Source organism: Triplophysa rosa, linkage group LG9 (assembly GCF_024868665.1).
Source record: "Triplophysa rosa linkage group LG9, Trosa_1v2, whole genome shotgun sequence".
NCBI classification, from domain to species: Eukaryota; Metazoa; Chordata; class Actinopteri; order Cypriniformes; family Nemacheilidae; genus Triplophysa; species Triplophysa rosa.
The window spans coordinates 9,746,573-9,760,751 of record NC_079898.1 but is presented as its reverse complement, the minus strand read 5'-3'; the positions used below and the strand labels follow the sequence as shown (position 1 = coordinate 9,760,751).

Sequence of the window (14,179 nt, the reverse complement as noted above, 5' to 3'; positions counted from 1 at the left end):
AGGGAGAAAAGGCGTCTTGAGGAGAGGCATCCCTGGTGATTTATGTAGGACACCACTGTCATGCTGTCCGATCGGACTAAGACTTGGCGGTCCCGTAAGACCGGCAGGAAGTGGCGAAGAGCCAGCCATACTGCCTGCATTTCTAGGCAGTTTATGTGCAGGCCCTTTTCCTGAATCGACCAGTGGCCGAAGGCCGGTGTGCCATCGCACAGAGCCCCCCAACCCGTGTTGGAGGCGTCTGTTGTGACCACCTTTCGTCTGCATGTGGTGCCCAGGGGCACACCCTGCTCCAACCAAAGAGGATCCCTCCATGGGGCTAGAGCTGTTACACAGACCTGATCCACCCGGATGCATAGGCGTTTGAGACGCCAAGTGTGTGGCGGAACTCTCGGTTTCAGCCAGTACTGTAGCGGACACATCCGAAGAACGCCCAACTGCAGTACTTGAGACGCGGAGGCCATGAGACCCAGCATCTTCTGAAACGCCTTGAGGGGGCATAACGCTCCGGGCGTAAAAGAGGCCGCGAGCTGCTGAATGGCTAGGGCACGGTCTGGCGCGATTCTGGCCGTCAGACGGTTCGAATCGAAAACCGACCCCAGGAACGAAATCCGTTGGCTGGGGGACAGAGCGCTTTTGGCAAGGTTGATTCTGAGCCCCAGGCATTCCAGGTGGCTGAGGAGGAGGGACCTGTGGGACCTTAGCTCTTCCTCTGATTGTGCTAGAACAAGCCAGTCTTCGAGGTAGTTCAGAATGCGGATTCCCTTCTGCCTGAGAGGGGATAGAGCTGCGTCCATGCACTTTGTGAAAGTGCGAGGAGCTAGAGACAGTCCGAATGGAAGGACCATGTATTGATATGCAACCCCTTCGTAGGCGAATCTCAAGAATCGTCTGTGATGGGGGAATGTCATCTGGATGTGGAAGTATGCGTCTTTCAGATCCAGGGAGAAGAACCAGTCCCCTGGGCATATTTGCGAGAGGATCTGTTTCAGTGTAATCATTCTGAAACGCCGTGTCATAAGGGCGCGGTTCAGATGTCTGAGATCAAGGATGGGGCGGAGACCGCCATCCTTTTTGGGTACGAGGAAGTAGCGGCTGTAAAAGCCCGACTCGGTTTGGTCTGGAGGAACCGGTTCTATGGCTCCTTTGTCCAGTAAGTTCCCCAACTCCGTGCGCAGAACGTGTGAATTCGCACTCTGGACTCGGGTGGTGATCACCCCGCGGAAACGCGGGGGTCTGTGAGCAAACTGGAGTGAATATCCTCGAGATATTATTCCCATTACCCAATCCGATACCCCGGGGATGGCCCGCCAGGCCTCGGCCCGTATGGCAAGGGCTTGAATGCATTGGGGAGGTATGCCGCCTTTCGGGGGCTTGACTCCTGTGGAGAGTGGAAGAGGAAGGTTGCTCTTTTTCTGACAATGTTTGTGTTTTATATAAGTGCCCGCTATAACATCGGTGGGTTGTGCGGGCGTTAGAACAGACCTGGTATTCACATTGTGGAACAAAAACACATTTTCGCCGGCACCTGGAACAGAACGGGGTGTTTGGGCACACAAAAGAGCCTTCTTTGAAGGAGGTCCAGCCGCAGCGAGACACTGTCCCTTCCTCTTCCTTTCCTCGGTCTCAGGATGGTGCCTGAGGCGCAGGGTCCAGCGTGATCTTTGGCCGGGGTCCCTGACGCTGAGGGTTGGGGAAACATCTCCTGGAGCGAGATAGTTAACGCGTCTCAGCTCCTGTTACCTTCTGGGCGTGGCCTTCCCTGGCTGCTGAGTCGGCGCTGGCTTGGGGCGAGCCGATGCAGGTCTGGACCCGGGTCTCTTGGGCAGGAAGTGCTTCATGGCCTCCGAAGATTTCTGCGCTGCAGTGAAGCGTTCCGCAAAACCCTCCACTGCTGGTCCGAAGAGGCTGGCAGCAGATAGTGGAGCATCGAGGAAGGGGACCTTGTCTGCTTCCTTGATCTCTGTGAGCGTCAGTCACAGATGGCGCTCGAGCACCACAAGACTGGCCATCGATCTGCCTATCGCCTGGGCCGTGGCCTTGGTGGCGCGTAGGGCGAGATCCGTCGCGCTCCACAGTTCTTTGAAGGGCGCGGTATCGGTACCGGACTCGTCCATGCCCTGGAGGAGTTTGGCCTGGTACTCTTGAAGCACTGCCATGGAATGCAATGCTGAAGCCGCTTGGCTGGCGGACGAGAATGCACGTCCAGCGAGGGCCGAGGTGGTTTTGCACGGCTTAGAGGGATGGGCCGCTTTTGCCGTCCAACCGATGGCTGAGGGCGGACACAGATGTGCGGCCACTGACTCATCCAGGGGAGGCAGCTTCTCATATCCTTTTTCCTCTGCGCCGTCAACCGAGGTGAGAGCGGAGGAAGAAGAGGGTCGTAGACGGGCCGAGTAGGGAGCGCGCCATGACCTGGTGAGTTCATCGTGAACCTCCGGGAAGAACGGTGAAGTTCGCTGACGAGGGGCTTGGCAGCGCAAGCCTGGAAAGGACCTGGAAAAGCTCGGAATCCAGACCCGGCGTGGGTTCGCTGTGCTCTATAGACAGCAGGGGGGCGGGGGTCGAAAACCGAGCCTGACAGCTCCTCCCCTGTCTGAAGCCGCTAATAACATGACATCCCTGCTTGAAAGCCAGTTCCCTATCGATACTTCACTCGTACTGCTTAGCAGGACACTATGGGGAAAACTCCTTTTTCTCCGATGACTGAAGCCTTACAATAACACTGTGAATACGGATGCTGGTCGGCCTGGGAAAAACGAACCGGCGAAATTTCTCTCTGTGGCGAGGGCGAGGCACGCCGAGGGGACGTGAGCGAGGCACGCCGAGGGGACATGAGCGAGGCACGCCGAGGGGACGTGAGCTCGCGCTTCCCTGAGCGCTTAGTTCCTCTACCCCGCTGCTTCGTCTCCGTAGAGTGAAGCGGGAGGGATCGAGAAGCGGATTCGCTCTCTGAAAAGAAAGCTATCCACGAGCGCAGAGAGGAGAGACTCATGCTCTCGCAATGAGGGCATTCTGTCTCTCTGAGTGCGTCTTGAGCGTGGGAAACTCCCAAGCATGAGACGCACTTGCCGTGACCATCAGCGGCATGCAGGGATACCCCACACGAATGACAGTGATGGCGCGGCATTTGCAACAACGCCGCAGGAAATTTGCTCTGGAAATTTGCTGTTTTAGAGCTTGCCGGATGGCGGCAGGGAACAGGAACCAGCGCTGCTGAGAAACCAGCGAAATCGCTGAGCAGAGAGGTCCAGTCCGCTGCAATGCTTTTCCGATGGCGAAGCCATCAGTCCGTGCAACTTCGCTGCCATTGGCTCAAAGTTTTACTTTGCACGCACCAATGGCCGTGCAGTATTCACTGCGTTATTGTAAAGCTTCAGTCATCGGAGAAAAATGAGTTTTCCCCATAGCGTCCTGCTACGCAGTACGAGTGAAGTATCGATAGGGAACTGGCTTTCAAGCAGGGAATATCTTCTGACCTGCATATAGCCACCAAGGAACTGAAAATAGAAATTAAGAAAGCGAAACAAACCTATAAAACCGAACTGGAGAACAAAATGGCTGCAAATAACCTTGGCTCAGCCTGGGATAGTTTGAGAACTATAACAGGGCTTCATAATGCACAGAAAAGTAGTCTGGTGACTCTGGATGGTTTTAACTCAGATACTGAATATGCAAATGCTCTTAATTCTTTCTTTAATCGTTTTGACATTTCTGATTTTAGTAATGAAATCCAGGAAATGAGTGATAAACTTAGGGATAATCAGCACTTTGAGATAGATCAAGATGATGTGGAACAGGCCTTCTTTTTAATACTAGTAAATAAGAGCTGCGGGCCTGATAAAGTTTGTGGGCTTTTGCTTAAATCCTGCGTGAAGGAACTTAGTCCCATCTTTACTTATATTTTAAATCAGTCCTTACAGGCACAACATATACCTAAGGTTTGGAAAGACGCGGTGGTAGTCCTGGTTCCCAAGTCTAGTAGTACTAGTACCTTAAATGATTTTAGATCAGTAGCCCTCACATCAATTTTAATGAAAGCCTTTGAGAAGTTGGTAAGAGCAGAAATCCTGAGGAAAACTGAACACATACTTGACCCTATGCAGTTCGCTTATAGGTCATACAGAGGAGTAGAGGATGCCACAGTAACATTGTTGAATTTAATTACTAAAGATTTGGAAAGGAATGGGTCCCATGCTCGACTTTTATTTGTCGATTTCTCGTCCGCTTTTAATACAATCCAGCCCCATGTCCTTATTAGCAGACTGTTAGAACAATTTACATTAAGTAATAATTTGGTGGGCTGGATTTTGGATTTTTTAACTAATAGAACGCAAAGAGTAAGGGTTAACGGAATCTTGTCTGATCGAGTTTGTTCCTCTACCGGCTCCCCACAAGGATGTGTGCTTTTCCCACTATTATTTATTCTCTACACAAATATGTGTCAGAGTAAGTGGGAAAACAGGACTATTTTAAAATATGCAGACAACATTGTCATTGTTAGTGCGCTTAATAGCAATGAGACTAGCCATGGCGCAATTATAAATGACTTCATAAAGTGGTTTGAAGAGTCTTATCTTCAACTCAATTTATCCAAGACAAAAGATATGATACTTGACATTAGGAAACATGCCCAACCACATGAAGATACATTTATTAAGGGTCAGAGAATAGAATATGCGCAAGCCTACAAATACTTTGGAACCATCATTGAGTCAAAATTGACCTTTGAAGCAAATTTTGAAGCACTGTGTAAAAGGGGGCATCAGCGTCTGTATTGTTTAAGAAAACCGGCTCATTTTCACATTGACAAAACCCTTATGATCTTATTCTATCATGCTTTTATTGAGTCACTTTTAACATTCTCTCTGGTATCCTGGTTTGGAAACCTGTCTGTTAAGAATAGAAACTCACTGAGTCAAATTGTTACATACTCTAGTAAATTGACTGGGGAGACACAGTGTAGTTTAGCATCCCTGTATATTAGACAGTTACAGCGTGTGACTAATTCAATCCCCTAAACGATGAATTCCAACTTTTACCATCTAGACGTAGATTTGCAGTCCCGTACTGTAGAACAAAGCGGTATAAAAACTGCTTTGTGTCTATTACTCAGCTGAATAAGGACAGGTTTAGGTAATTATAGGTTTTTGTATTTAATGCATGCATGTATTTATTTTTATATTGTTGTATGATGTTCTTAATCCATGCAGTTTTCATCGATTTTTTATAAAAGAAATTTATCATTTTTTGTCATGAACGTGGAGGTGAGACACGGACAGAGGACCCAAGTGCAGACAGCGGGTAAGGGGTTAACAAGACTTTAATAAATAATAAAGACAAAACAAGAAACAAAAACCCATGATGGGGTAAAACAAAAGAACAGCAAGGTGAAAACAGGAAGGGTACAAAGGATTGACTACACTAAACTAGACAAGACTAAAATACAACACTAGACATGACTACAAATGACTACACTACACTGACAAGACAGGAACTCACCACATGAAACGAAGGACACACACAACAGTACAATGAACCAGCACAAGACAAGAGACACGAGGTCAATATATAGGGAGATAAATCAAGAGGGGACAGGTGCGGGGCAAGAACTAATAATTATCACTAACGAGGAAACAAGAGGGCAGGAACAATGACGAGACCTGGAGAGAGCATATGGAACGCCTATAGGGACAAAATGCCTCTCTCCACATAAAACATGGTGTTCTGTCATGATCCCGCCACTATGCCAAGAGAAACATGACAAGATACGGCAGAATCATGACAATTTTTATGTGAACTCTCATTGCAAAACAAGTCTACCTCCGGGTACAAATAAACTTGACCTCACCTGACCTGGTATAACCAGTTTGATTAGTTTCAAAACAAATAAAGCAAATGATTTAAATGACATTTTGGAGGGTACATATTGTTATTCATAATAACTTGTGCTTAGAGGTATACTGTTGTAGCCATTTAATAATGCACATTTTATAACAATTAATATTTCATGACAATTAATTTTATAACAATTAATTCATTTTCACTTTTAACAATACAAAAGCATTCATTGATACATTACCGAACTACAGTATTTCATTTTTTAACTTATGTGGATCTATAAAGCCAAGGGTTTGGACCATCTGTGTACAATATGTAAGATACAGGTTGGAGACTGTATGTGACTGCATGTTAAAAGTGACCAAGGAAAGGAGCGGAGACATCAGCCATTGTCCCTCCCCCAAAGTCTCAAAAGTCAACTCAACGAGCGAGCAAATGTTGAGTGGTTGTGAGAGCACTGAGAGAATTGCGTGTTCACAGCCCCATGCTTGCAGACTATGTTTTTGCACGCTGAGCAGATATGTGCTCTGGCAAGTATTGTTTTCCGCGCAAGGATACTAATCTTTGCGCTTGCGGAGCATAAATACGCTCTCGCGAAGGTGCGTTTCTGCTCGTGGAACTGATCTGCGCTCATGTGGTTTTCATGCTCGCGAGTTCAGGGTCTGAATAAACGCCATACATTTCTGTCAATAGATCCTCCAAAAAAATCACACTGGACATTTCATAAGCAAATAATACTATAAGGTCATCATTGTCTGTTAGATTGAAAAAAAATTAGGAAAGAAAAACTGTTACATTACTGTAAATGAGATCAGAAAATATAGGCTTTGCTTTCAGTATGAGATATGTAACCCATCTAAAGGTGGGTAAGAAATGTGCTTTATTTGGCAGATAATTACAGGGCAAAATCCCAATGTCACGCTTCCCAAGGAATTGGTGGCTTTGTCATTATTGCTGCTGTTGTTGTTTTGACGGATTTCTTTCTGCAATGACAGGTGTTGCCTCCATTGATAAGTTTACCGGCAGCCAAAGGTTAACTCCAAATTAGAAATGCCCTCCACGGGAACTCATAATTATGAATACAGACACATTCCATCTCTGCCAGTTTCCTGCTGTGGAGACGTATGGGTGTGCAGGCTGAATCTGAAAAGGTTTTCAAAATCAAGCGTCAGGGCTGGGAGGCAGTGGTCAAGGCCATGTTTGGTCAGTCTGGTGTATATATATATATATATATATATGTCCAAGGGTCACATAGAAGCCCAGGGGTCACTAGGGAGCTGTTGACCAACACAGCACATTCCTCTATATCTCTCTCTCCCACGCCACAGAGAGGTGAAAGTTTGCATTTACTGCCACTCCTGCACAGGTGGCTCACATACCCAGACCTGTACCAGAGTTCCCGGTGGGGGGGTTGGAGCTAAGAACAGAACAATGGGCACATGGCTTCTCTGCACCTGTTACAGCTACACAAACGGATAAGCCAACTAAGAGTTGCCTGTCTAGTAGGAATAGCATTTTGCTCAGTTTTACTTCTCAAGTACTTGACTGAGGGGAATGGGGTCCATCTGTGTTGTTTTAATTGTTGACTTTTGGCAGTTACATCACGTCTGTTTGTTTTTAGCATCTTGCATCTAAAGTTAAAAGTAGTTAAACTTTCAAACATGCCTTTTAGGTGGCCAATGCTGCTTCTTATACACTTTTCAGTTCTTAAGACACTGTAGAGAGACTAGTATCATCACTACTCATGTATTTAGTCAAAAGACTATATCCAACCTTCAAAATGTATGACACCTTCATTAACAGCACAACCAGTGCTTCAACACCAAACAACAGCTGGGGTTTGCAGCCACGGTTGCTTTAAGTTAAGACACTTGTCTTGTCTACTCCTCTGAGGCTAATGTTCTCATCTCTTCCTGAGCCCTATGATGTCAAAATGAGCAGGATCCCTTCAAAGAAGCCGGTGTAATTCCCACATCCCAAGACAGCTAATAAAGCTGTCTGTGTGAAGACAGATACCTAAACCAATAAGTAAAGGTATGAAAAGACTCATTTGGGAGCTGTTGCTTAACTTCAATCAAAGAAATCCTACCTTCCACCATTATAAGACCGAAAGCTAAATTGTTTTCTGATCAGCAGCTAGAGTTAAAGGCAAATCTTTGTTATTCGAGTTCCCGATGCCCCCACACATACAGAGAAGAGATAAATCACATTATCAGACCGAGGCCTGCGCTAAGTAAACCTTTATGACAAAACCAAAGTCTTGTTTTGGGTGCCAAATAAAGTTCTGGCATGATGGATGGAATGAAGCGAGTATATAACATCTGGAAATCCAGCGTTTATGCATCACGCAAACAAATAAAGAAAATAGACTGATACAAAAGACATGGTGCTTTCTTAGCCTATGGGGACATTAATCATGAATATTGTATTTATCCTGCTGGCAACACAAAGATTATTTCTGTGTGTGAATGATTGATAGGATAGCGTTGATGTTCATATAATGACCAATGATGCATGACATGCGCTTCCATTATAAAGGTGAAACGTTATATAAACTATAACGCCACAAAGGCACGGAGTCCATCATTTCCATAAGATTGCAAGTGTCAAAAATGGCTTCGCCCGAAGAGACAGGCTATAGAAACATGGCTACACCGCGATAGGTGGATTTTGATGGATCTTGTAATTATACTACTCCCTTTGGGAAATGCGTGACATCTTAACATCCTCAAAGTCATCAAGCAATCCTAATGAACTACAGGATATGAGGGCACGTGCTGCAGCCTTCATTTTCACAACGTCGCCCTGCGCGCCCTCATAATACATCATCAACCTGCGCAGACAGGTGCTGGTCACCCTCATCTTTCTTGTCTTGCACCCCGCGGCCAAAGCGCTTGAGGAAGCGGTGCACAGAAACACAATTCTCTCATTTTCATTCTTTACATCAGAATGACAGAGCTGAGGTAAACTGCTGTTGCCATGGTTACCAGCCGGGCTCGGCGTCCACGGATGCTCATTGTGATTTTAAGCTGAAAAAAAACCCTGATAGAGGGCATGAGTCCATATATCCGCCTACACAGACACACACGCATTCACGTACGCAGCTAAAAACCTCATAGTACATATGGGCTCTGCAGCACAGCTGCATATAAACACAGACACCCACACATACAGTACAATGTAACATATGGTCTGTGCATTTTATTATGCAATTGGTTGCGTTTGTAATGCAGTTAAAATCACACTGAGCGAGAATACCAACAGACCCTTTTCCCTACACGGAGACGTCCCAAATAATAAAGTACTTTAGTATTATTAGGTTGCTAGTATGAAAATACCATGTTTTTTTGCAATTTTTGGTATTCCAAAGTAGCATGAGATTAATATATATGATCCAATTATTCTGGTAACAGCATGGGACTTTTTTGTCTCACTACTGCGTGAGAGAGAGAGAGGCTGATGAAAGCATTGCTCATTTGCAGAAATTGATGATATTCTCATGGGATGTGTGCAGCTCTGGCGTAACGAAGGCTCTGTCTACGGCTAAATATCCTCCATATTAAAAAAAGTCAAGCGAAACTGTTGTTTCTAAAGAAAAAACATGACTATACATTGTTTGAGTAGAAAAAGTGCATCTGTATCTGCACATAGTCAAGTGTCAGGAATGGATCCCTTAAGATTCCGTTAGAGATTCTTTTGTCATGTCTGCAGTAAAATTATGTAGTAAAACAATACATTTATTACTACAATTAAAAACCTACTGATACACTTAAAACAATGCTTGTTTTGAAATGCTTCTTACTAATTAAAGTACCATTATAACAACAAAACTATTTACTGGAGATGCAACGATATATCAGCCAATAATCTGTATCGTTCTATCGGCCAATAGTTTAAAAAGAGCCAATGATCAGGGCTAATATATCCTGTCAATCAAAAGAGGACTGGAAAATACACTGAATTTGTTCACTGTATTTAGAAAATGTTAAGAAACATCAACAGTTCATTATTTATAGTCATTATATGAAATATTGTTTTAAACTTCAGAATCTGTATCGGCAGATATCACTCAGAATAATCTGTAAGAAAGAAAGAGAGAGAGAGAGCGAGAGAGAGAGAGAGAGAGAGAGAGAGAGCAAGAGAGAGAGAGAGAGAGAGAGAGAGAGAGAGNAGAGAGAGAGAGAGAGAGAGAGAGAGAGAGAGAGAGCACTGTGAATGTATGAGGGGTTTTGTCCCATAAAGAAATGTTTGATTTATAGGCATGATGAAGCACTCCAGCTGGAGCTGCCATTGGGGGAGATAATGCTTACGGCTCAGTCACAGTTCTGGCACAATACTCATTTACACTATTGCATTCTTGTCCAGCTTTAGGGCAGACCCTAAATAAAACAACTTTCTCTTAAAGAAAAGGTCAGGAGAAGGGCATATGAAGAAGGAAAAGATACAGGTGTACACATGTAGATGCATACAAACTTTCCCTGAAGTACATCCCAGAGGTAACTTTCAATGCATTTTGCTGACACCCCAGCAATGTTAATAACAATGCATAACTGATTAAGATCACATGTGTGAGAAGTTAATCCTTAGAAACTGTATGATTATTGACAATAATCTGCAAATTAGCAGTGAACTAAACACATACTTCACATTTATTCTGAAAAAAAGATATTCGTGGAATAAAAGATGCACCTTATTTCATTTTGCTTTTAGAACTAAAACTAATAGAACTAACTAATTATATAATGAAATTCCAATGAACAGGATCTTCACATAAACAACTTTCACAGCTTTGAAGAAATCAATAACATGTCCAAACACCGCTCATGTTGTGGCTGTACTGACAACACTGTTGTGAAACAGCAATCATGCACTACATCAGAAACACTAAACTAAGGCCCGTTTTCTACTCTGGTCATGTACATGGGTCACCCTACCTGAAAGCTGATATGCAGAACTGAGAGAAAAATATTCAAGTCACAATAAATTAAGGTCAGAATGTTATTGAGTGTTTATGTAAGCTTTCAGAACCGCTGGAGCATCAGAGTGGTAAACCACAAAGCAAACCAGATTCTGTTCATAATTTACTCAAGGTCATAAAATCAGCACAGCTCTCATTTGCATAGCATTCCAAAAGTACATGATCTTGATTATGTGGTAAATTGACTCAATTATTCATAGTTAATTGACCTGTCCAGCTGTGATGACCAAACACTCCACACACGACTCACAATTCAGTATTACTGCTGTCCCAAAAGTCCTTTATCACTTTACATGCAGCGTTTTTTTTAAACAACCTTTACATCATCTGAAAATAATTACATGATGAGAAGACCTAATCAGCAAGCCAATAGTACAGGATATGCTTTAAAAAACAATACATTCATCTCAGTACACAAGCATTCATTTGTGCATCATTTGTAATGAATTTGAAGGGTGTTTTAGTGGGCATCTGGTGAGGTTTGCAATGTAGTTGTTTGTGATGGTCTCACCAATACTCTGCCGGTAAGGGTCTGTGCTGAGATCATGACCCCCGCCCAGTCTTTGACTGAGGTCATCCAGCCCACCTCACTAGCTGGGACCTCGTCTTTTTCACCCGCGATCTTCGGTGCTCCATCAGACAGACTGTTCATAGGGTTATTCACCTTCTGTGCCTCCTGTAAACAACACACACAAAGATCAAGAAAAAAGATGTAAAATGTGTTATGATGTAAAATATATATCTTAAATGTGTAAACTAGGCTTGGGTGATAATTTTGCTGGCAAAGTCATTTACAGTAAGCGTGTCATTTGTTATGACTGTAAATTTACTAAGGCAACGGCCCAGACAAATTCTTCACACTTTGCAGTGTCTACCACTTGAGCTACAGAAACACAAGGCAAGAAAATAAAAAACAAACAAAAAGATGTACACGATGGGTCTCTAAATTTTACTAATGTTCTGTGGGCAGATTCCATGCGGCCCTGCTGACGAGTAAAGTTTTGGTAAATGTATGTACACCTTTGAAAAGGTAAAGCAGTAATGAATCCACTGTGGATTCATAAACTCCAGAATCTTTGCCAAAACCACATCACACCATGCCGTTTCTTAGGCTTGACAAGTGCTATAGTTTGACAGTCTAGAGCTACGTCACCATCAGACATCAAACCCGCTGTCAGATTTCTGGAAGCAGTGAAGATAGCTTTTGAGTCCCAGTAAAAAGAGCATTTCTCAGACTGCCTGACGAACACAGTGCGGCTGGCGGTGTGTAGGCCGAGGCAGGGACAGCTATGATTCACAGGCTCCGGGAGTCGCTGTGGGATTCTGGGTTACATCCGCAGGGCTAGGCAACATTTCACACTCAGGTGGGTGGATGAAAATACAGGCATTATGTGCTCAGCGGTGCAGCCTGATTCTTTAGAAACAGCACTGGAGGAACCGTTCGCATTCGACCGCGGGGTTGGCAGGGAACTAATGCACTTGTGCTACGATGCATAAATAACAGCAGGTAATATTCTCATTTCTCCAAGAGCTCCACAATCTTTTGAGCATCTCTCTGCTCGTGCTCTCAGTGGGATCATATGTTGGGATGTAACATCAGTGTGATGTAAAAAGCTTACTGCTTAGTAAACAAAACGATACAGAGTAGTATTCAGAGCATTATAATGAGTGTGGCGGAGCACATATGATGTCATTAGCACAGTTAACTCATTTAAAATCTGCTCTTAATTTCAAGTTCAAGTTTACTCTTTGTTAAAGGGGTCCAGGATTGCACTTTTTTTTTAAAAGGAATTTTGTTATCATTTACTCACCTTCGAGTTGTTCTAAATCTGTATAAATTTCTTTGTTCCGATGAACACAGAGAAAGATATTTGGAAGAATGCTTATAACCAGACAGATGTTGCCCCCCATTCACTACCATAGTAGGAAAATATATAATGGTAGTCGATAGTACCCCAGAACTGTTTGCTGTCCTACATTCTTCAAAATGACTTCTTTTTGTGTTCAACAGAACAAAAAAATGTTTACAGATTTGGAACAACTCAAAGGCGAGTAAATGATGACAGAATTTTAATTTTTTGGGTGAAGTATCACTTTAACTTTAGTTAATGTGTACCGTTGCTTTTAGAGCATAAACGATATCTGCAAAATTACCAATCTCAAAGTTCAATGCAAAATGACATTTTTTCTTTAACATAAATCGCTTTTTTAAGGACCACGACCATGTGTAAGGTCAATTTATTATTTTATCATCATTCATTTTTTCCTTGAGGATCACCTAAACTGTTAAAAGTCAAGTTTTCAGCTCCAAAAATAAAACAGGTTGTTTTTAAGATGTCTACATAAATGACTTCAAGCTGCAGGTTTGTTGTTAGGTCCAACATATACTGCCCATCTTTAACAACAGACTGGTTCACATAACATAAATCGCTTTTTTAAGGACTACAGCGAACAGCTCATAGGGACTACATCAAGCTTCTTCCCGGGTTAGTGACATCGCCAACCCAAGACTAAGTAGTGCAAGCACATCCCTAGAGAAAGTGCACCAGTGCCTAGCAGTGCCACAGAAAATGCTAGGCTGTGATGGAAACATGTATGCATTATATGAAAGCAAAACTAATGAGGGTCTCAAGAGGTGAGAATCGCTTCTGTCAACAAGATCACATATGCATCAATGATATGAAACCAAACTCCATGACAAATGAAATCACAGTAGTAAATGATCTACTTGCTCACTGTGGTGGTTAAGCACTTGTCACAGGAGCATTTAGCTGATGGATCAAAACCATGAGCAGAAAAAAAATCAGCCCAGGAAAGACGTATGGTGCATATTCTGTGCATTTAAAGAAAATCAGCCCTTTTAAGGCTAATCTATGTGAGGGAGTGAAGACCATATATCTGAGAGTGGTATGCAAGTTTTTAAAGAGACTGGCACCGCAGGAGATCCAGACACCACCATATGGCTCCATGCAGCTTAGAAAAAAAGACCACCGACCAAAGCACACTGAGCAGAGGTTAGACACAGTCATCAAACAGGAAAACTGACACGGAAGAGTCAAGATATGACATTTAGTTTATATAAAAGTTTAGTTCAAAATTTTAGTTTAACAATATATATTTTTCAAGTTTGCAAGATGTAAAAAAGCACAAGACGTGTGACAATGTAGCAGAGGCCAGAAACAGTTGAGCACCTTGCACTGGCGCAGTGCCGTCGAGCCATCTGTAATGTTGAATCCTGGAATAGAGAACAGATATGAAGAAATCTGTTCACACTGTCAAAGATCCCTGACACACACTGCCAACTAGTAAACAGCACAGGGGATCAGGAGCACACACAGCAGACAAGCACTTAAAGACTAGAGA

The 14,179-nt window shown here is 43.5% G+C and overlaps 1 protein-coding gene across 2 annotated transcripts in view; it reads right to left on the bottom strand.

Moving 5' to 3' along the window:
* Nucleotides 1-14,179, bottom strand: part of kcnma1a (potassium large conductance calcium-activated channel, subfamily M, alpha member 1a) — a 176,474-nt gene that overhangs the window by 125,538 nt on the left and 36,757 nt on the right. For both annotated transcript variants that reach the window (XM_057342163.1, XM_057342161.1), the window contains exon 2: nt 11,328-11,492. In XM_057342163.1, the coding sequence (XP_057198146.1) occupies nt 11,328-11,492 (165 nt within the window). The remainder of the gene's footprint in view (nt 1-11,327; nt 11,493-14,179) is intronic.